Genomic DNA, 19800 nt, shown 5'->3' with positions numbered 1-19800 from the left:
GTGAAATTGCAGTGATTTTGAAAATGTAGCCATCCTAGGTTTGCCACTTCTTTCTGTTAGCCATCTTGACATGTAATCTTTTGCCGCAACAAGCCGACAACCTTTTGTCACCACGTCCGTTGCTGTTGATCAGATTGTGCGGTTTACTAGCATTTTCGTGCTCCCTTGATTCAATAAAGTTTTCTTTGATTGCTTATCGCCTTGCTGTGTCTGCTTTGGGGTCCCCATTTCAGCACATTGTGAAAATCCTAAAAACTGTATTATACAATAAACATTCAGTTTATTGATCACATTTTTAGTAAAACATAAAGTACACAAATTAGTCACAGAACTATTTGTCTAGTTTAATATATTTGGTTTAGTTCCTGTGAAGTTACAACATATAAAGCATATCTGAAGCACATTTTAGTTACATATATTGTACAGTGAGATATACATTTATAGGTTTTAAAAATCACATTGATTACAGAATATGCACCAAAACCTTACTGAGAGACATCAAATCCAGACAAAACAGAAAGACAGTTTTTTCATAGCAATGCCATTATTTTTATTTTATTTTTTCTGTAATTCTGACTTAACTGCTGTGTTAACATGTTGAGCCCAATGAACAAATTCAGTTTGCATCACCGCCGTTATAACAGAGCTCCATTTTAAAACGAGGACATCCTGTAGCTTTAATGTCAGACTTAATTCTTACTGGAGGTGTGTGAGAGAGAGTTGTCACTGTTAGGGTGAGAAAGTGGTGGTGGTGTCAGTGTCTAAGGCAACAGAGCTTCTCCTCCTACTACACGAATACTTGAAGAACATCTCCTGGCTCATGCAACCTAATTTCTTGAGTAGCCTCAGGAGGTCATGGCGAAACTTAACACCAATAAAGGCATACACAAAAGGGTTGAGGCAGCACCTTAGGAAGGCGACACACTGAGTGACATCGATGGCATACACAAGGTTGTTCTCATACGAGCATTCTGTCGTGCCTCCGTTTGCGACCACAAGTGTGTACCAAAACAAGACCACATTGTAAGGAAGCTGACAGACCACAAAGACAACTACAACGACAAGAATCACCTTGATAGCCTTATTCCGCTCAAAGTTTTGAGCCTGACAAAGGGTCTGGATAATTTTACTGTAACAGCAGCTCATGACCAAGAGGGGAAGAGAAAATGCTACAACAATCTGGCTTGTCTGAATACTTATGCGAAGTGGGTCAGAAGTACTGGAGAAAGGCGTACAGGTGTCTTCAATGACTGTGGTGTATTTCATGTCTGGTATGGAGACAATCAGAGCGAGGGCCCAGACAATAACAGATGACACTTTGCTGAAGAAAACGGCTTGGGAGCGGAGGCGGTGAGCAGAAACAGCCTTGGCTATGGCAAAGTACCTGTCCACGCTGATTAAACAGAGAAGGAACATGCTGCTATAGGAGGTGACCTTGTAAACGGTGTGCATGATCTTGCATATCGCTATGCCCAGCATCCAGTTTGCCATGGAACTGGCTGCCCAAAATGGGAGTGATAACGCGAAGAGGAAATCGGCAAATGACAAGTTGAGCAGGTACACATCTGTCATGGTCTTCAGGCGGTTAAAGTAGATGAATGTGAGGATGACCAAGAGGTTCCCGCTCAGTCCTAGGAAGCTGATGATGGAGTAGAAGGTTGGCATGAACCAGAGGCGGAACTGGCGGTTGTACACTTTGTCACAAGGCTGAGGAATGCCACTATAATCAAAGGTATAGGGACTGTAATCCATGAAGCCTGTCTCATTCTCTTCTTGTTGACATGAACAAGGCTGCAATCAAAACCGATTCAATGATTAAAATAGAGTTGTATTATTTTACTGAGGCACATTTTCGTAATAAAAAGAAACATCATAGCTAAATTAATTATAGTGCAGTAATCCTTTATGTGTGGTACACGGATCACAGCGGGTACGCGGGCGCCCTCTACTGGCACTCAGTGTGTGCGCTACGTGGCAACGTTCTCAGCAATGAATGGATGAAATCATGGGCTCTCGAATGCCATCTTGCAACCAAACACACTGCACTAAAGGACATTCAAGTGGATTTTTTTCCACTGAAAATGTTGACTTGTATTAATTTACGTTTGCATTTTTAATCTTTAAATTAACACAGTACTGAAAGTTCACTGTCTTTCAATCGATTAGGCAATGTGTATAAACATTTGTAGTGCAAATATAAAAATTAACTGATTCCTTGAAAAAATTTAAGCTGATGAGTGATGACAAGTTTTGTGCAATGTCATCTTGGCTAGTGTAGTGCACTACACGTTTTAAGTTTTGACTTGTTTACTGGTCTATATTGCTATAAAAGTGATGTATTGCGTCGTCAAGTATTGCCATAATTTAGTTAGCGGTACTAGTAAGATTTCATGTCTTCCCTTTCAGGAAAAAAAAAAAAAGCATGCCAGCCTCCAAAAGGGGTCTATGAAAAACTCTATGGCCATCAACAGTGATTGTGATAGTAAACAAATGTACTGCACTGGATTTTGTTTGTTTTTAAATTCACTAATCCAGGGTGTAGCCTGCCCAAGAATCCTCTTGGATACGCTTCAGCTGAGCAATAACACTGAATAGGAAGTGTTTAGAAAATGGATGGATGGATGGATGGATGGATGGATGGATGGATGGATGGATGGATGGATGGATGGATGGATGCTTTCCCATGTTGTCCGAGGAGTTGTTTACTTTAATTTGCTCTTTGAGCTGATAGAATTGCCCCACCACCCCAGAATGAAAAATAGTAGTACCTCTATTTTGCATTATCCTGTGGAACCACACAATATTTTTGGTGTTATTGTCTTACATTGTGTTTTAATGACAGTAATCATTAGAGATTAACTAGTTAACTAGAAAGACAGAGCATGAATGTCTCCAGTCAAACAAACAGAGATATGTAGACTCAAACCATTGACAGCCACATTCACACCTAGGGCAATTTTGTCTTCAATTAGCTTATCTTGCATGGTTTTGCAGTGAAAACCCATGCAGACATGGTAAAAGCGTGCTAAGACCGTGTAGAAAGTTCTTCTAAGCCAAAATTCAAATCCAGAACCCGTGACTATGAGGTATATACGTTACATGAGTCATAAACACAAATATAGAGCTAACTATTTTTTCCCTCAATTTTGTTAACAACTTTCAACCTTGAGCGCCAATTTTTGTAATTTTTTGTGAGGAAAGTGTCTTACCTTGAAAATAATTGACCATATGAGGAAAATGGGCAGAAAACTCTGAACATCTGAAAAGAGAAAGTATATATTTTGACCATCAACTTCTTTCACAAACAAAAGAGATTTCTTGTTATCTTATATTGGCATGTAACTTATCTCCTTTACTTTTTGTACTTTAAGGATTCTTATAATGTTCAAATTTAATTTATTTCACGAGTTTCAAGCTCTACTTGCCATAATGCATTATTTTCAGTCGGCCATGTGTATTTTTGAGCATAATATATTGTAATAAAAAAAATATTACACATGTATTAAGGTTGAAGTGACTGGCAAGTTGACCTCATGAAAGTGACAAAGGCGTTTAGAATAATATGTCTCCAAATTAGGTTTATTTACGTTTTATATTCATTATTATAACTGATGAAAACAATCCCGTCTTGGGAAACATATGCTACTGAAGAAATGTTAAATTAGTCAGAAAAAAGGTTGCATTACAATTTAGGAGAGGTTTTTAAATAACTCTTTAACCAAAGCTTTAAATAGGGGCAACATTTTACAATGCAATAAACTGCATGGGGTTTTGTCAGTGAAACCGCAGTAACTGAGAGAAGTGTGCAGTATAACACTTAATACTGAAACCTGACAATATCTACAAATGACTAGTTAGGATTTGGGTTGTCCATGATACAATATTACAAGACATACACACACACCAAAAAATTGAACTATGCCTTTAACTTAAATCTCACATTTCCTCTGAAAATAAATATTATTATTAGAATAGTCACATTTTCTCAACTTGCTCCTCTTCCCTATATGATGCAAATCCACAGGAATAAATAACAGCTTATAATAACATTGTAATATTCTATCAAATAAATTGCTGGTTTACTTACATCTGAAAAAAGTCATGTTGACGGGGAGCAGGCGGTTAAGCTACTAAACAAGAAGAGCTTTTTGCTCACGTCATGTGGTTTCCTTTGGTTAAAAAAAAAAGGGGGGGGGGGGCTACTGAAACTAGTGAAATCAAAATTACTGAAATCTTCTCATCAGCCTTAAAGTAGCTGGCATATATGCTCTATACAATTTTGTGTTACTTATCACTGCTAGATATTATCCAGATTTGTGTGATTAAAAAGAACAAAAAGCAAAAACAACAACAACACAGTGTCATGTTCAAGCATCACTCGTGACAAGTATAGGCATTAAATGTGATAAACATATAAACAATATAAAAATAGCAAGATTGAATGAGAATAATTGCTATCTTTCTTTTAAAGTTATAATTATTGTAATAAACATTCATGGAGAACCAAAGAAGGAACACAGGCAACATAATCTTTTGAGGAAGTTTATGTAAATTAGTATTGTTTTATGATTAATGTTAGTGACGCTATGCCGCTCAGTGCAGTGGTTTCTATTAAGATAAGCTTGTCTTTCTCTGCTGCACAGCAAAGAAATCAAATCAAATCTGCAAATCTTCTCAGTGACCTACAATCGATACCTGTAGCTGTGTTTGTGGGTTTTATCTTACACTTTCAGCAGCGCAACCCTCAAGGTACAAAGCACAAAAGGCGCAGTGCATTAATCCCGTTGCAACAACTAAATCAACTGCCTACAACTTCACAATAAGTAGTCAAATAAAGATAATCTGATTTGATCTTATCTATCACACACAAAAATCTACATTATGATTGTGAAAATTAGCAAATATAAGAATTTCAAGAAGCCTCTCCATGTTAGAGTGCAGAAGTTAGTAAGCGTGGTCCTCGAGAACCGCAGTCCTGGGTGTTTTAGATGTCTCCCTCCGCCAACACGGGTGAGTCAAAGGATCAGTTTAAACATACTCTGGAGAAGTCTTATAATGATCTTCACCTGTAATGGTGGAGGGAGACATCTAAAACACGCTGCTTCTTTTGAGGACCAGGGCTGCCTACCCCTGCTATAGTAGAACAATGATGAGAAAACAGAATAGTCAATCCCTAAATCACAAACTATATTATTACCAGTGATTGTAAAAAATCTGATTTTGGATGAGCGTAAACATAATGCACAACAAAAGATTTTTCAGCTGGTATTTCCAGCTGCTTGTTGCTGGAGCCTGGACCACTGATAAATAGCGTCCAAATCAGATTGACAACATCATAACGGTCAAAATGACCATAAAGTTGAGTATCATCGGTAAAAAACCTAACCCAAAGAATTGAAATTATTAGTAAAAGTAAGAAAAAGTGTACACTGTAAAAAAAAAAAGGGGGGGGGGGTCATAGTTACTTGGAAAAAAACTAGTAAAGTTTTTTCACTCAGAAATTCCAAGAAAATTTTACAAGGAGAGTATTGAGTGCATTTTACCAATTTATTTGAAAAAGTTACCGTACTCAAGCAATGAGGAACAAACTCATAACCTTCAGCTTGGGAGCCACTCTATCACCTGTGCTATGCCACTCGTTTGCCATTATACTGCATTGCTGCTGTGTCCAAAATGAGACCAAAAAATGCTCTTGGAGGTACCAGCAGAAGTGGCATGGCTCAGGTTGTAGAGTGGTTGTTAGTATGTTCCTCAACCCTTGAGTAGCTTCTTTTTTTTTTTTAATAAACAGGTCAAATGTATTTTCCTTTTTTTTTATCTTACGTAGAATCTCTGAGTGAAAAGGCTTTAGGGCCTACTAGGTTTTTTTAAGTTTTTTTTTTTTTTTTTACAGCGTACAATTATGGACTGCAAAGGGCGGACATTCCTGCCGTGGCAGCACCAATTGTGGTCATAAGGGTCTCGCTACAGACGATGGGCAAGTGGAGCGCCACCGGAAACACGTGACTTCGAGCTTTTTTAAGCAATTTTTTTTTAAACAACTTTATAAACTACCTATTTAGTAAATTTGAACAAAACAGTATACAAAACATGTAGAAAATTTGAATGTAAACAATGTATACAATATCAACAACACAACTCCATCGGAAACGCGTTGCCTCTGAACGAAGACTGACGTACAGACGTACATCCTCAAATCAACCGTGATTTAAATGCCAACTTTTGTTTTTTTTATTTGTTTTTTTTAAGGAAAATGAAAATTTTGAAAGGACATTGAGGAGGGTTAAAACAAATCAAGCCTCGTTGGTATTTGATAATTTGAAGAATTTATTGACTGATTAGACCTCTTTTTTGTTTTGTTTACCTTTTATCTTGCTCGAATGCACGGTTTTATGTTGTGTGGTGTGCTCAGTTTTCAATTCTCATGTTCTATGGAGAAAGACGTAGATGCTGGTTTTGGGATGAACTCATTCACTGCCATAAATTAAAAAAAATAATTAATTAAAAATACGGGGCATCAGGCGATTAAAAATTTTAATCGTAATTAATCGCATGACTTCACTAGTTAACACATGAATATATCACAAATTTTATAACTGTTCTAATTAAGCGTACAATAAAAAAAATTCTAGGTTTTCATACTCTTGTTAACAAAAGTGGAAAAACATCTTAAAATTAATAGCTGTCAATGGCAGTGAATGAATTAAGTGAATTAATTAAAAAAAGAAAAAAAGATTATTAAAAATTCGGGGCTTTAGGCGGTTCAAATTTTAAATCGTAATTAATCGCATGACTTCACTAGTTAAATCACGATTAATCACAAATTTTTTATCTGTTTTAAATGCACAACAAAAGTTTTTTTTTTTATATATAGGTTTTTATACTCTTGTTAACAAAAGTGGGGAAAAAATGTTAAACCAATAAAATTTGTAAAAAAAAATTGACGTTTATAGCCATCAATGGCAGTGAATGATTTAATTGGGGGGTGGGGGCGTCGTTTAATTTTATCTAAAAATGTCAAATTTGTGTATATTCTTACACTTTATCGCCACTGCGTATTATCCTCAAATTTGTTTTCAATTGCACGTGACGCGTTATTCATTTGTTTGCACCTAAATAAAAAGTTAGGAGTACTTAATTGAGTTATTTCTAAATTTTCAAGTACTTGCATTCAAGACATAAGTTTTAAAATGCTTGAATTTGCAAGAGCGGGATTTCAAATGGGAAGGTGCTGTGCCTGTTAATGACACCGATCTACAAAGATGTTAAATAACAAATAATACGTGTTGTGAACTGGACTCCATACCTGCAGAGTACAAAATGATGTACAGTAGGCCTACTTCTTCAGCACCCACCTAAACTGCCTAGGCTAGCGCTTTTGTTACTTAATATTTCCATCACAACATAAATCAGATTCCATCCACCTTATTTAATTGTTCAGACAAACCAACATGAAGCGTATAACACACGATGTACTGCAATTACGCTATATTCGCCATTCGGTGGTGCTGCGCTACAACTTTTAAGTTCAAATGGGGGTCACGTGTTCCAGTGACAAATCTAAGGTGCTCACCTTGCATTTGTACACTTTCACATTTTTCTGTAAGACAATAGGAAATCACAAAATGTAAGTGCAGCTCATATTGAATTTGTTTTTTTTAATAGGCTTCATTGCTACCCAGCCTGCCATCACCAACCGGAGCCACTTGGCCAACTTAATGTAAAAAAGTTCAACAGAAGCACAGAACTCTTAAAGTGTGTGCGCGTGCGTTGAGTATGTGTGAGAGTTGGTTGGTTGGTTGGTTGGTTGGTTGGTTGGTTGGTGGGCGGGCGGGCCGATGGCAATTCTAAGATCCCACGATGGACAGAGCGAGGCCCGACCTGAAATGATTTTAAATGTGTAATGATTTAAGAGAGGTCCAAAATCAGATCCCCCAAATCTATATCCCTGCTGGTAAAGTTCAGTCAAACGTCAAGTATTGCCGAAGACCAAGGTAAAGTGCAGTGCCTGTTTCCTCATGTGCCAAGTAGCTAGCTTCTTCAACGGTCAGGTCAAAATTCACAGAAAAAATAATTCCTCTTTTGCCCAGTTGTTAGAATAAATAATTTAAATAAAGATACCATTATTTTTTTATAATTAAAAAAGTTTATTGGCAAAAATGCATACAGAAAAAAATTGCTTCAAGACTTCATATTCTGGACTGTTCATGCTGCTGTATGAGGTGAATATTCTTATTCAAGCAAACCTCGTATGACCGATATCGACTCAATATCTTAAGGTTTTGAGCATGATCTGCTCTTGACTTGATTGACAGCTATTAAACTTGAGAACACTAGTTATCATCTGATCATTGTACAGCACTGATGACTGTGATATATCTAACATGGCTATGGACTAGGATAACAGCAAGATAACAAATTAAGAACGATTAGCTAGCTTTACTACACTACCAGGGACAAAAAAATATATTCTAGTCAACATGGTACTAACACAAAATAGTAAATAGTGTCTCCTGCCAACATCGCACAGCTCTTGACCAACAAAGTTATTTGTATTAAAAAATTATACTACAACACATACATAAACAAACACTTGATTCACATGATGTTGTTTAACATGTGATCAGATTTGATTCGCAATGGAATGGGAGTTACAAATTGATATTCGCTGAAATGAGCTTCGGGCAGTTGTGGATGAAATATGGTTACTTCAGATAGGAAATGATAGGTGGTAAACTGCATGAGCATCCAGCAGATGAAAAGTCCAATAGTTCAGAGACCTAAGGATGGGTACCAAAGAATTAGTGATGGGAAAATGAAGGTTCATGAACCACTTGCAATATTGTTTTCACTCCTCTAGATGGTGCTCTAGTGCAATAGAAATTGATTAAATTTCCACTGCATCTTTGGAAAAAAAACAAAAACATATCACAAGTAGTTCATGAAGCTCCATTTTACCATCACTAACCGTAGATGGTATATTTGTTGGGTAAGTACCAATTGTGAGGTCAGTATTACAGAGCACCGATTCACATGAAATCAAACGGTACCATGTTTCAGTTCTTAAGTATGCGTCTTTCTAAAATTGCGTTTGTGCGAGTGTGGCTCTTGAACCCCATTAAGCCCCGCCAGGATTGTATTTGATATTCCAAAATATATTTATAAATTACTTTGTAGCCCACCCCCCTTTGCAACAGGAGAGATAATAATAATAATAATAATAATAACAATATAAATAATAATAATACTGGAGCTGTTCCTGCAGAGGACTTTGTTATACACTTTGTAATAGGGTTGGGGCGGGGGCGGGGTTAATCGAATAAAATTGATAATTTTCCTTTTCGAGCCCGATATGAATTCATAAACCCATAAATCGATAATTTATCTATTTTTCCCATAAATTCATTAGAAAATTAAATTTTAAAGGCCATATTTTGCATCTTACAATTTTCTTGAAATTTACTGTTCACATGAATTTAAAAGTATATTCTTACTTTTAGGAAAAACCTGACTTATTGCACTTGAAGACAATTCAGAATGTATTTCATTTATATTTACAATTGCTAAATTAGAATTTAAAAAATATGTTCATCTCATCCTTGCTGATATTTAAGGTTAGTGTCACACTTAAGTGATTATAAAACTTGTTTCTTTCATCAATAACTAAATAATTTAACCAGTTGCTGCCTCCGCAAACTTTAATTTGAAATTTAAATATTTGTGGAGTTTTTATCATGTCTTTGATATTTAAGAAGAATTGATGTTCCATAATTAATATCGGATTGAAGTGAAGTGAGTTGGGAAAAGTTTAAATCGAATCGAACTCGTGAATCGAAATCTAATCGATTCAGGAAATTAGAAATCTCTACCCAGCCCTATTTTGTAATATTAATTGTTTTTTATTATTCATACTTTATTCATTATAAAATATTATACCTTTATTTTTACTTCATCCTCTTTCGCTCATTTGTTTTAAATTTATTATGATATTTTGTTAGTTGTCAAACTTCATAATATTGGAAAATAAATGTTAAATTTAAAAATGTTGAGATTTTATTGTTTATATATATAATTTATTTATATTTACTACCACAAAGACCCTCACAAAAGTACTAAAAATTGGTACTGTTTGAGTACCGGTATCAATTCCCAGGTAACGTGATTTGGACCCAAACCGGTTCAATTCTCAAAGGTACCCATCCCTATCAAAGACAAGCGTGTGACTCAGTGGGTTGATCTTGCCCTGCTGGAACCTTCAGATGGCTCGCTGGTCAGAGCATCTTCTGTCTGAGCAGAAGTGGTTTCTGAACCCGTGTTACTGTCACTGGTTCCCTCCTCCATGGCTCCCTCCAGGACACTTTCCTTGTCCTCCGAGGCCCCCTCTTCGCTGCCAGGCTGTTCCTGAAGTTCCTCTGCAGCCTTCTGCTTCCCTGCAGCATTGCAACAGAAGGAAAACAACATTTATGAAAGACAAAACGTCTGTGGTAGAAAATAGGGTTTGTTCTGTGAGCCAGACATCTTGATTAGTCATGACTAGTTATATGGCTCACCTGATGGATCTTTGCTGATCAACTCACTGTTCTCACCTCCCTTGTTGGTACTGTCACTGAGAGTATTTGGCGGGGCTTTGCCATGTTTTTCTTCTTCTGCTGCAGCTGCTGCTGCTGCCGGCACACAGGTGGGGGCCTCTTTAGTTCCTCTGTCCCCTGCATCTTTCTCCCGCTCAGCCATCCGCTTGCGGGCTGCCTCTTCGGCTGCTGAGATCTCGGCAGAAATCTTCTCCATGTCCACTTCCACTTTCATACAGCAAAGCTGAAAAGGACATTTGATCAAGTTCATCAAAAGCCTCATATTAACATTTTACAGTAGGCTATCAGAGAACAATGGACATAAGATGAGACAAATGGCGCCACCTGTCTTAAATCATTGACAGGCAGCCAACAAATGCTGCAATTAATTCCAGAGAAACAAATGGCAGATTACAGCTATGAGACTGCTACAACATGTGGATGAAGTTAACAGAAGCTTATGGCTCGAGGCAAATGTAGGCTGGAACTTTATAAGAGCTGCTCACTGTCCAGTTAAACATGCAAAATGGGCCTGGAGTGGGAGTGTTTCAACAATATTTGATAGAGGGGGGAAAAAAAAGAAGAGGCCTTACTCTTTTGAGCTCATTTGTGAATGAATCTGTGGCTTCAATGAATTTTCGTTTCTTATCCTGGTGGCGATCTTCAATTTGAAGCAACTCTGCTTCCAACTTTCTCTGTGGTAGGAGACAAGAGGCAACAGTTAGCAAATACGACTAACGTTATATGACCTATGTATGCATGCATTACAAGCCAAAACGTGAATATACCTGGTGAACCATCAAAGACTGGACCTGACGCTTCAGGACCTGCATACGGGCAGTTGTGACAACAGACCGCACATCAGGCACGACACTCTCACTGAGAATCTCACTGATCAGACGGTGGTTGCGCTGGAAACGGGCTGCTGCAGAGTGCTTTATTGAAAAGCCATCATCATAATCTAGGAAGACATGGACGGAAAAAAATATACGTCAACTAAATTTAGCCTTCAAAAGTATATTTGTGCAGCTTCAGTAAACCTTGATGAAAATTACAGACACTTTGCAAAAAGCGTAATGTTTAAATATTGCCACTGGTAATGTACCTGTGCGGTGTGCATCTCTCCACAAAGACAACTCTATACAGTTTTTTTTATACGCTGGGTGCCAAACGATTCAAGGATGGTTCAATTAGAAAGTGGAACAATTCCATTTGGTACGGCTCAGTTCGAGAGGGTAAGACAATGGCTTTTTGTCGTCATTTTACATACATTTGAAATAACTTGACGATTCTATATCAGTGGTGTCAAACTCATATTAGCTCAGGGGCCACATGGAGGAAAATATATTACCATGTGGGCCAGACTGGTAAAAATCATGGTATATAACTTCAAAACAATTACTCAGATCTTGGCTATTTGCAGGCCAGCCATAAATTGCAGGGCTCAACTGTTAATATTTTGTTCAAAATAAATAACAAATGCAAATGACACATCAACACTTAGGCCATATGAGTTCCGGGCATGTTATATCTACCTGTTTTGCATATATATTATATTATATATTGTTCCCAGAATGCATTGCATGGTACAGTTCGAGGGCATTAATCCATGTCATAATGTGTGTCACATTCAGCACATTAATGTTTGATTTATGTTGGTCTTTGTTTTTATTTTACTTCTTTTTTCTCAACAAACCCTAACTTTAGGTTGTGTGTAATCTTAGGATTGCTTGTGAAATGACAAATTTATAAGTTTTGATTTTGGCCATCAGATAAATTTAATTGGTCCGACATTACTTTTTTTTTTTTTTTTTTTAAAGAGCAAGTCGCAGACCCTTTACAAAACTCATCTGGCCCACGGGGCGCAAGTTTGACAACCATGATTTAAATGTATTTCAAAGTGGAACAATTCAATTTGGTTCAATTAGATGCACTCGCATCTTCCCCAAAAAATAAAACAATAATAATTTCTGGTTAAAATAGTTTTTTGTTAGTACTACAGAGATAAGCAAATAATCGACTCAAAATACTGACGCTAACCTGACATTCTAGTTTAATTGTGACGTTTAAATTATGAACACGAAATAAATTGTGTTGCTAAGGTTAATCTATTTACAAACATCAAGTAATGAATCACAATATGCATGTAGCCTTTGGGAGCACTAATGCTGTTATTTGCCACCGTCAGCCATCTACATTCTGGGCAAGTATCATTTCCTCGAAATGGGTGTAACTCATGTTAACATTTTATTCTTGTGTGTGCGTGTGCATGTGTTTAAACAGGAACAAAAAGAATGTTCATTTTGCAGAACCTGCAAGCTGTGCATGGCATTTGGCTGCTCAAAAATAGACGCAATTGCCAAATAAAAAAAAAAGTTAAAATAGTGGTACCTGCGGAAAACACAAGTACAGTTTGTGTGGTCCTGCTAAAGTAATTGCAGCACTGTGCTGTAAATTGTGGTGAAAAACAAATGAAGCCAAGTGGCCTTACCATCTGGATCCTCAGCTGGCTGAATACTCATGTATGGCTCGCCCTTGTCCAGTCTAGACTGCCGCTGACGGCTCTCTTCTTCTAGTGCTGCTTCAGCGCGGCTTTTTGCATTGACGTAGGCCAGGTAAGCTGGCGAGTTGTGATAGGCCTTCATGCTTTCATTATATTCAATCTATGTTGGAGATGACAGAAATTACCAGGAGAAGGCAAGCAAGCGCACACCAGATAAATCTAGATAAGGAAAGAGGTTATGCAGGATTGTTATACAGGAAGCAATGATGACTGGAGGGACCCACAACTGCTGGAGACACTTCAATCTACACAACTCATTAAAATGTCAGGTTTTTGTAATAGGAGTCCAAAATAAGTTATTTTAAATGTTTTTCCATCTATAACCTGCACAAATTGAAGAAAAAAAACATTTTGGAGGGTGGCGGGAGTAATGTAGTTACAAATTGAACACTCTTATAATTGGTAATATATTTAAACTCAATAATACTCAAACCCATGTTAAATGGGAGTCAACACACACATGCCACCATTTTAAGTGTCTCTAATATTAACACCAAAATTATTGCAGCTGTTCTAGTAGGCTTTTCCCAACAGTATGAGGGCACAAATACAGTCTGCAGATAACTTAAACGGCATTAGAGGGATTTATTCATCAGCAAGGAGAAGAGTACAAAAGATTTCCAAAGCATTTAAGTATGAAGACACAGTGAAGACAATCAAGTGGAAAAAAAGTCACTACAGTGCTATTAGGAGCTGGATGTTGATCCATAATTGGTGAAGAACAGAGATGTTTTATACTACTGCATTTTTTTTTCAGGCTGATACCAGTACAAATACTCATTGCTACCATGTACCAATTCCACTAGTACTTTTGACACAAAACCTATATACACGTATATCGCAATTTCATAAAAATTTTGTTAAATTAATTGCAATTTTGTACTCTTCTCATTTCTAGCCCCTGGTCGTAAAATGGCCACGAGGGTATTGCCGCAGTCGCGAGTACCGATACCTTGAAATAAGGCCTGGTATCAGTACTCACCCAGCCCTAGTGAAAAGATGAGAAGAAAAATGGTCAGGGATGCTGATAAGAGGCTGTTATCAATATTGAAAGAGCTGCAGGACTAGCAAGTGCTGTCTGTGTTTAGTAGTTAGAGTCCAAATCACTTTATTACAAGTATCTGTCAATAAAGTCCTGAATCAGATGCCTCAGCAATACAATAAGAATGAAAAAATAATAAATCTGGTGACTTGTGATTGTGCTGGGGTTATGGTTATCTTGGTTGACCGTTCAACAGCTATAAACAATACAAAACACTCATTAGATACGCAAACTAAGCCTTTTTGTTTTATGATCTTAATTTCTTTTTATCTTATTTTTTTAAACCTAACCTTTTTCACCAGATGCCAAGCACCTGAAAACTGTGTGATTGGGACAGTTTTAGTTATAGTCAGATGAAACCAAGCTCGAACTTTTTAAAATCCTAATTCCAAAAATGGTGTGTTTAATGCAAAAGGCCATCACACCAAATGAACACCATACCCACATTGTAGCAGATTATGGGCATCATGGTAGGTTCCATGGAGGGAATAAGACAGTTTTAACTAAAAGTCGGTGTTAGTTCAAAATCTTCAGGCCTCTGATAGAAACCAAAAACATGTAAGGAACAGGCTACTAGTATATCTGAACTTTATTTTGGGAAACACAGAAACACTTTTAATTATGGCAGGTGTGCTGACTCCCATTTACCAGAGCTTAAATGCAATTGGTTAATTCTGAACACAGCCCATCTATAAATGGGTGTTCACATTTATGCAACTATCATCCTTTATTCAAATGAGTGATACAAGTGTTAGATTTCAATAACAGTAGAAAAAGTTTAGTTTAATTACTGTGGTTTCATTGTTTTTATATCACAAAAAAATAGTATTTAAAAAGGGGTGAGTAGACTTTATATCCACTGTATCTCGTGGCCATCAGTCATAGAAGACCCATAAACATTCCTTGTAAAAGAACCAACCTTCTCTGCTTCGTAGTCATTCAAATAATCCTGTTTCTCCTCATCAGTGAGGTCCCTCCACATGCCACCGATTATCTTCCCAATTTCCCATAGCTTCAGATCGGGATTGGAGGCTTTTACTTGATCCCAAACCTGATGATGAGAACCAGACATTGGGGTGGGATTGGGTTGGGTTGGGTTGGAGGGGCTATAAGTGGTTATCTCTTTGCAGAGAGGTCACAAACCAGAGGAGGACATGTGCTTTAAGCTCCATCTCCAAGTTGATAAATCCCACTATATAAAAGGACAGCCCTAACTGTGTCCTGTCTTAATTTTACAACACCTATCTTGATAAGCAAACACTGACATTACAAACATCACAGTATACATGTGTTCCAAATGTGCACATGATGATGCAAAACATATTTCAGAGAGTGTGCAGTACGTACCTTACGACTGTATCTCATATATGGCATCAAGGGCTTATCAGGTGGTTTGGGTGGTTTTGGAATATTTATTCCAGAGGAATTCTGAGAAAATAAAACAGCAAACGAGAGAGCCTATGATATCTGTCTGTGAAACCAAGATAACTTTAAACCAGCTAACTAATGTTTGAGGGCCTGCAGTGCAAGTCTGAAGAAACTACTTGGAATTGAGCACAAACACGATCAAAAAATTTATAATCACTTAAAAGATAGCAAAGTGCCATACCACATGATACAAGAATTCCCTACACAAACAAACAAAAAAAGCAAAGGAAATATTTCTAAAGCTGAGATTTGCCAGCTGTGGGAGACAACAGCATTATTAGCGTTAGCCAAGCACAGCTTTCATGCAGCGACTGAATTAGTGTGAAGCAGTCGAAGTCATGCCAAGCAGCAAGCGTATGATGCTATGACAACGGGAATGGCATGGGTTACTTAACATGACTGTTGGAAATGCAGCAATTCAAGGCATGTGGTGTTTGAATACACAGCTGGATGTTAAGCCAGCCGCACTATTATGAAGTCAGAACTCAGCAAAAGCAGTTTGGAATGCAGCGTTTCAGACTCTGTTTTATGTATGGGATCATACTAATAATCTGCTACATGCAATCTATTCAAACAAAGTATAGGCAAGTCTTGTGAATGGATGCATTTTGTTTTTATTTTATTTTTATTTATTTATTTGGGGGGGGGGGTTGCTCGCAGGGGCTTAAGACAAATATTCCTTTCAAACTAGCAAACCAACTCATTAGCAGTGTATTAAATGTACTGGTTGTTTTTTTTGTTTTGGCTATGACAATATTCATACCGTTACCCGACTGTTGCTGCTTTGACTCCCTCCCAGTCTGTAGTTGTTGTAGGCCAGATGGCTGTAAGGGTTGTACCCCACAAATCCTGCAGTATTGGGCATTTGCTAATGGAAACAAATGAGACAGAAACACAAATGAGAAATGGCTTAAAGATAGGAAAGAAACCAATAAAGCAAATGGTAAATGAGAGCAAAATAAGTGGCAGTAGGATATATTTTGGTATAGTGGGAAAATCTATGGAAATATCCATTAGATACAAAGTCATTATTACAGGTAAATATGTTCAACTATACTTACGGTTGTAGGTGCAGGGGGAGGTGGGGGAGCATAAGATGGCCTCTCTGGGAAAAAAAGGGGGGGTGGGGGGACCCAAAGGAAATTATAAACCTCAACTCCTTTGTCTCAAAAAACACACAAACACAAAATTATACTGCTGTACACCAGACATTCATTCACACTGGGTTACAATTAGTTAACTTGAACTGAATTGTTATTATTGTATGTATCAAAGGCAGATCCACCACCCTAAAAAAAAAAAAAGTTTCCTTACTTGACATCTTGGAACAGATACAGGCTTTAGTCCAATCCAGTCATCAGTTCTGTAACATACATTTAGGATTACGTGTAAATGAATACAAGGAAGTTTTCCAAACGCTTTGACATCATTATCGAGGCGGTCAACACCAGACAGCGTCAGGTAAGGGGTTCGAATCCCGCTTTGTACTACTTTTTTTTTTAACTAGTTTATTGACAACAGCCTTTATATGAAAATAAAAATAAATTTTAAAAAAACAAAGACGAGAAAAGAAAGAAAAGACGCAAAAGGCAGGAACCACGCCCAGTGGTAGGGTTAGATGTTGATAAATTCATTACTCGGTCGCGATTGACCAATCAGAGCCGTTCACGGCGAACTAGTGCTAGCAAGAGAGTCGCCTGTCACGGCAAAATAGCCACTGCCTTTTGAAAACGCAAACTACAATGAATGAGTGCCGGCTCAAATGAGCGTATGAGACAATGTCGTGCCAGACTGGGATGTTTAATACAATAAATTCACAATTACTTATTTAAGAATAGTAATCAGTGAATGCGTGGTATTATCACTGTGGTAATTATTGTAGAAAACGGTTCGTTCTTGTGGAATGGAAAAGTAACCCACTTATGCTAGGCTAACAAACTAGCAATTAAGTCAGACAATAACAATGGGTCGATTGCGTGTAACCCTAAAATTTAAAGAGTGAGTAGAAATCTTTACATCCGACACCAGAAATTTGCCAATAGTGAATTAACAGAGTTAGGCATTAGGTACCGTTGGTGTGTAAAAAAAGGAAACGTACAATGAGGACTAATGGTCAGATTATGAAGCTAGCATGCTAGCTAGCTTTGCTAGCGTGCTAACTAGCTGCACCGACGTCGCTGCATCTTGAGTTATAACGTGCCAATCAAACGATTTCCTATCAGGTAGTTCTAATAATACACATTGAGGGGGAAACTCACCCAAAACGCCGAGTCCCCTCCACAGTATGAGCCGCTTTGACTCGAATGTTAACCCACTAGCAAGTGCAGATCACCAGGTTTCATTCACACATTAACGAAAGAAAAGGCGTCACGCTCTGAGAAGCCTCTATAACCGCCCACAAGCACACGCATGCACGCACATTACCACCCCGCCTCCAAATGTTTTCATTTCGTTGTTTTCTGATCATGCAACAATATATATTGAATGCTATTATATTAATTGCTGTTGAGAGAAAAGGAGAGGCATTAATCAACACAACAAATGAAAACATAATTCTCATACACAACATTAGATTTGATTAAACTGCCTCAGTATTTCAACAAAATAGTACTAAACTGACTTTTTTTAATACTGTACCTTGCTGTTGGAGAAATCGATGTTTCTCTTCTCGATGCTCCAGTGTTATTAGAAGTGAAATGCTTTGCATTCTTTTCACATTTTTGGAGAGCTGCCCCAGGTCCGTAGTTGCAATAGTGTGCTCCCTTAATATAAACAGCCGAAAGCTCTCTGGATTTAGCCTACATCTCTATCCGTTCAACCTGAATAAAACTTGTTTTAGTTATGATAATTGATTGTGTTCACTGTGGTCCTCTGGTACATTGGGAAATAACAAAGGATGGGTGCAGGGCCTTTCATTTTTGCTTGACCTCTCGGTATATCCTTAAAATTATATCATTTTTCTTGAATTCTGCCCCCCCCAAAAAAAAAAATTGTTTTCAGTCATGTGATCAGTATTTGTCTGCCATGTTGGCGGTTGAGATTGGGAGCATCGAATGCTGCATTTCATGAAAGTGGGAAATCTGACTTTTCCAACCTCCAACCAGGAAATCTACATTGGAATGCCACTCAAACGGGGGAGGTCCTAGTTGCGAAGTCGGAGAATAAATATATAGCCTACCCCAACTTTACTAAGTTGCTTCTATCCCATACTCGACAATGACGGCGGCCGAACCCCATGAAGACAAAGACAATAAATAGACAATTATAAAAAAAAATTGTCAAATGATGAAGCCAACTAACCAGCTGACACATGTATGCAAGGGGTCTCAAACTCAATTTGTGTGAGGGCCACTGGAATTAGAGTCTGGGTGTGTATCAGCTGCATCAAGTATTCCACCAAAAAAGGGGTTCCAGTATTCAAAAAGTAAGACTAATCCAATCTCAATCTTTATTAATAACAGTTCAGAACATAAATTGTTCTTCAGAACAAGATTGGTCGTCCCGGTCCTCTCTCATCTCCCTCATATTTGCATACCAAAAAAAACAATTGTTTTCTTGAAATAGTTTGTTCTCTTCTCCAACTTCTCTCTACACAGCAGATTTTGAAAAAGGCATGACTGGGACTCCACTTGGCGTCACTTCAGAATTACATTTTGCCGAAATCTGTCATGAGCCTGAGCTAGTAGCTCATGAGTGATTAAAACAAACAAACAAACAAACACACACACACACAAACACACAGAGAAATAAAGGTGGACGCTGCACTCACATTAAACTTTGTCGTCCTGCGAGTCCTCAGCGAGTTTGAGCTCCCTGATGTAGGCTCTGTGCTTGCTTCAATAATAATGGAAGCACATTAGTTACTAGCTAGATTTAATGAAGCTAACAAAGACAACCAGTTTCAAGCAAGCTAGGTATTATGAAGTCAAGTAGTGACTAGCTAGCTAAATATAGATGACTCGTTACTAACATGACTGGATTGGCCATCTGGCATAGAGGGCAGATGCCTGGTGGGCCAGTGTCTTTTGAGGCAGATGCAGTGCTATTCAATTATTATTTTCCTCCATGTTCCCTCCAAGAGACCAGCCCACAATTTAGAAGGAGCAACTAATTAATCTAATTACTATTTAGACAGCAAACGGAACCAATCGACATCAGTGACAGAGTTTTGTGGTAGGGTCTGAATAAAAAATGTATAA

The 19800-nt window shown here is 37.7% G+C and overlaps 2 protein-coding genes across 4 annotated transcripts; both read right to left on the bottom strand.

Annotated features, from left to right (window-relative positions):
- Positions 1-323: 323 nt before the first annotated feature.
- ccr7 (chemokine (C-C motif) receptor 7) lies at positions 324-4122 on the bottom strand. The gene is made up of 3 exons (XM_077571098.1): positions 4088-4122; positions 3210-3259; positions 324-1791 (listed from the first exon to the last, which is right to left on the bottom strand). The coding sequence occupies exons 1-3, from the start codon at positions 4101-4103 to the stop codon at positions 730-732; spliced, it is 1128 nt and encodes a 375-aa protein (XP_077427224.1). The 5' UTR covers positions 4104-4122; the 3' UTR covers positions 324-729.
- Positions 4123-9291: 5169 nt separating this feature from the next.
- Positions 9292-18008, bottom strand: smarce1 (SWI/SNF related BAF chromatin remodeling complex subunit E1). Of its 3 annotated transcripts, none has more exons than XM_077571191.1 (11): positions 17860-18008; positions 16916-16964; positions 16663-16706; positions 16365-16469; positions 15521-15601; positions 15093-15224; positions 13060-13231; positions 11357-11529; positions 11162-11263; positions 10551-10812; positions 9292-10430 (listed from the first exon to the last, which is right to left on the bottom strand). In XM_077571191.1, the coding sequence occupies exons 2-11, from the start codon at positions 16920-16922 to the stop codon at positions 10225-10227; spliced, it is 1284 nt and encodes a 427-aa protein (XP_077427317.1). In that variant the 5' UTR covers positions 16923-16964; positions 17860-18008; the 3' UTR covers positions 9292-10224. The 3 variants fall into 3 exon arrangements, with proteins under 3 accessions (XP_077427317.1, XP_077427319.1, XP_077427318.1); XM_077571193.1 differs by having other exon boundaries at positions 10587-10812; XM_077571192.1 differs by having other exon boundaries at positions 16371-16469.
- Positions 18009-19800: the final 1792 nt, after the last annotated feature.

Source organism: Vanacampus margaritifer, chromosome 7, assembly GCF_051991255.1.
Source record: "Vanacampus margaritifer isolate UIUO_Vmar chromosome 7, RoL_Vmar_1.0, whole genome shotgun sequence".
In the NCBI taxonomy this organism is placed as follows: Eukaryota; Metazoa; Chordata; class Actinopteri; order Syngnathiformes; family Syngnathidae; genus Vanacampus; species Vanacampus margaritifer.
This window is presented reverse-complemented; position numbering and strand designations above follow the sequence as displayed.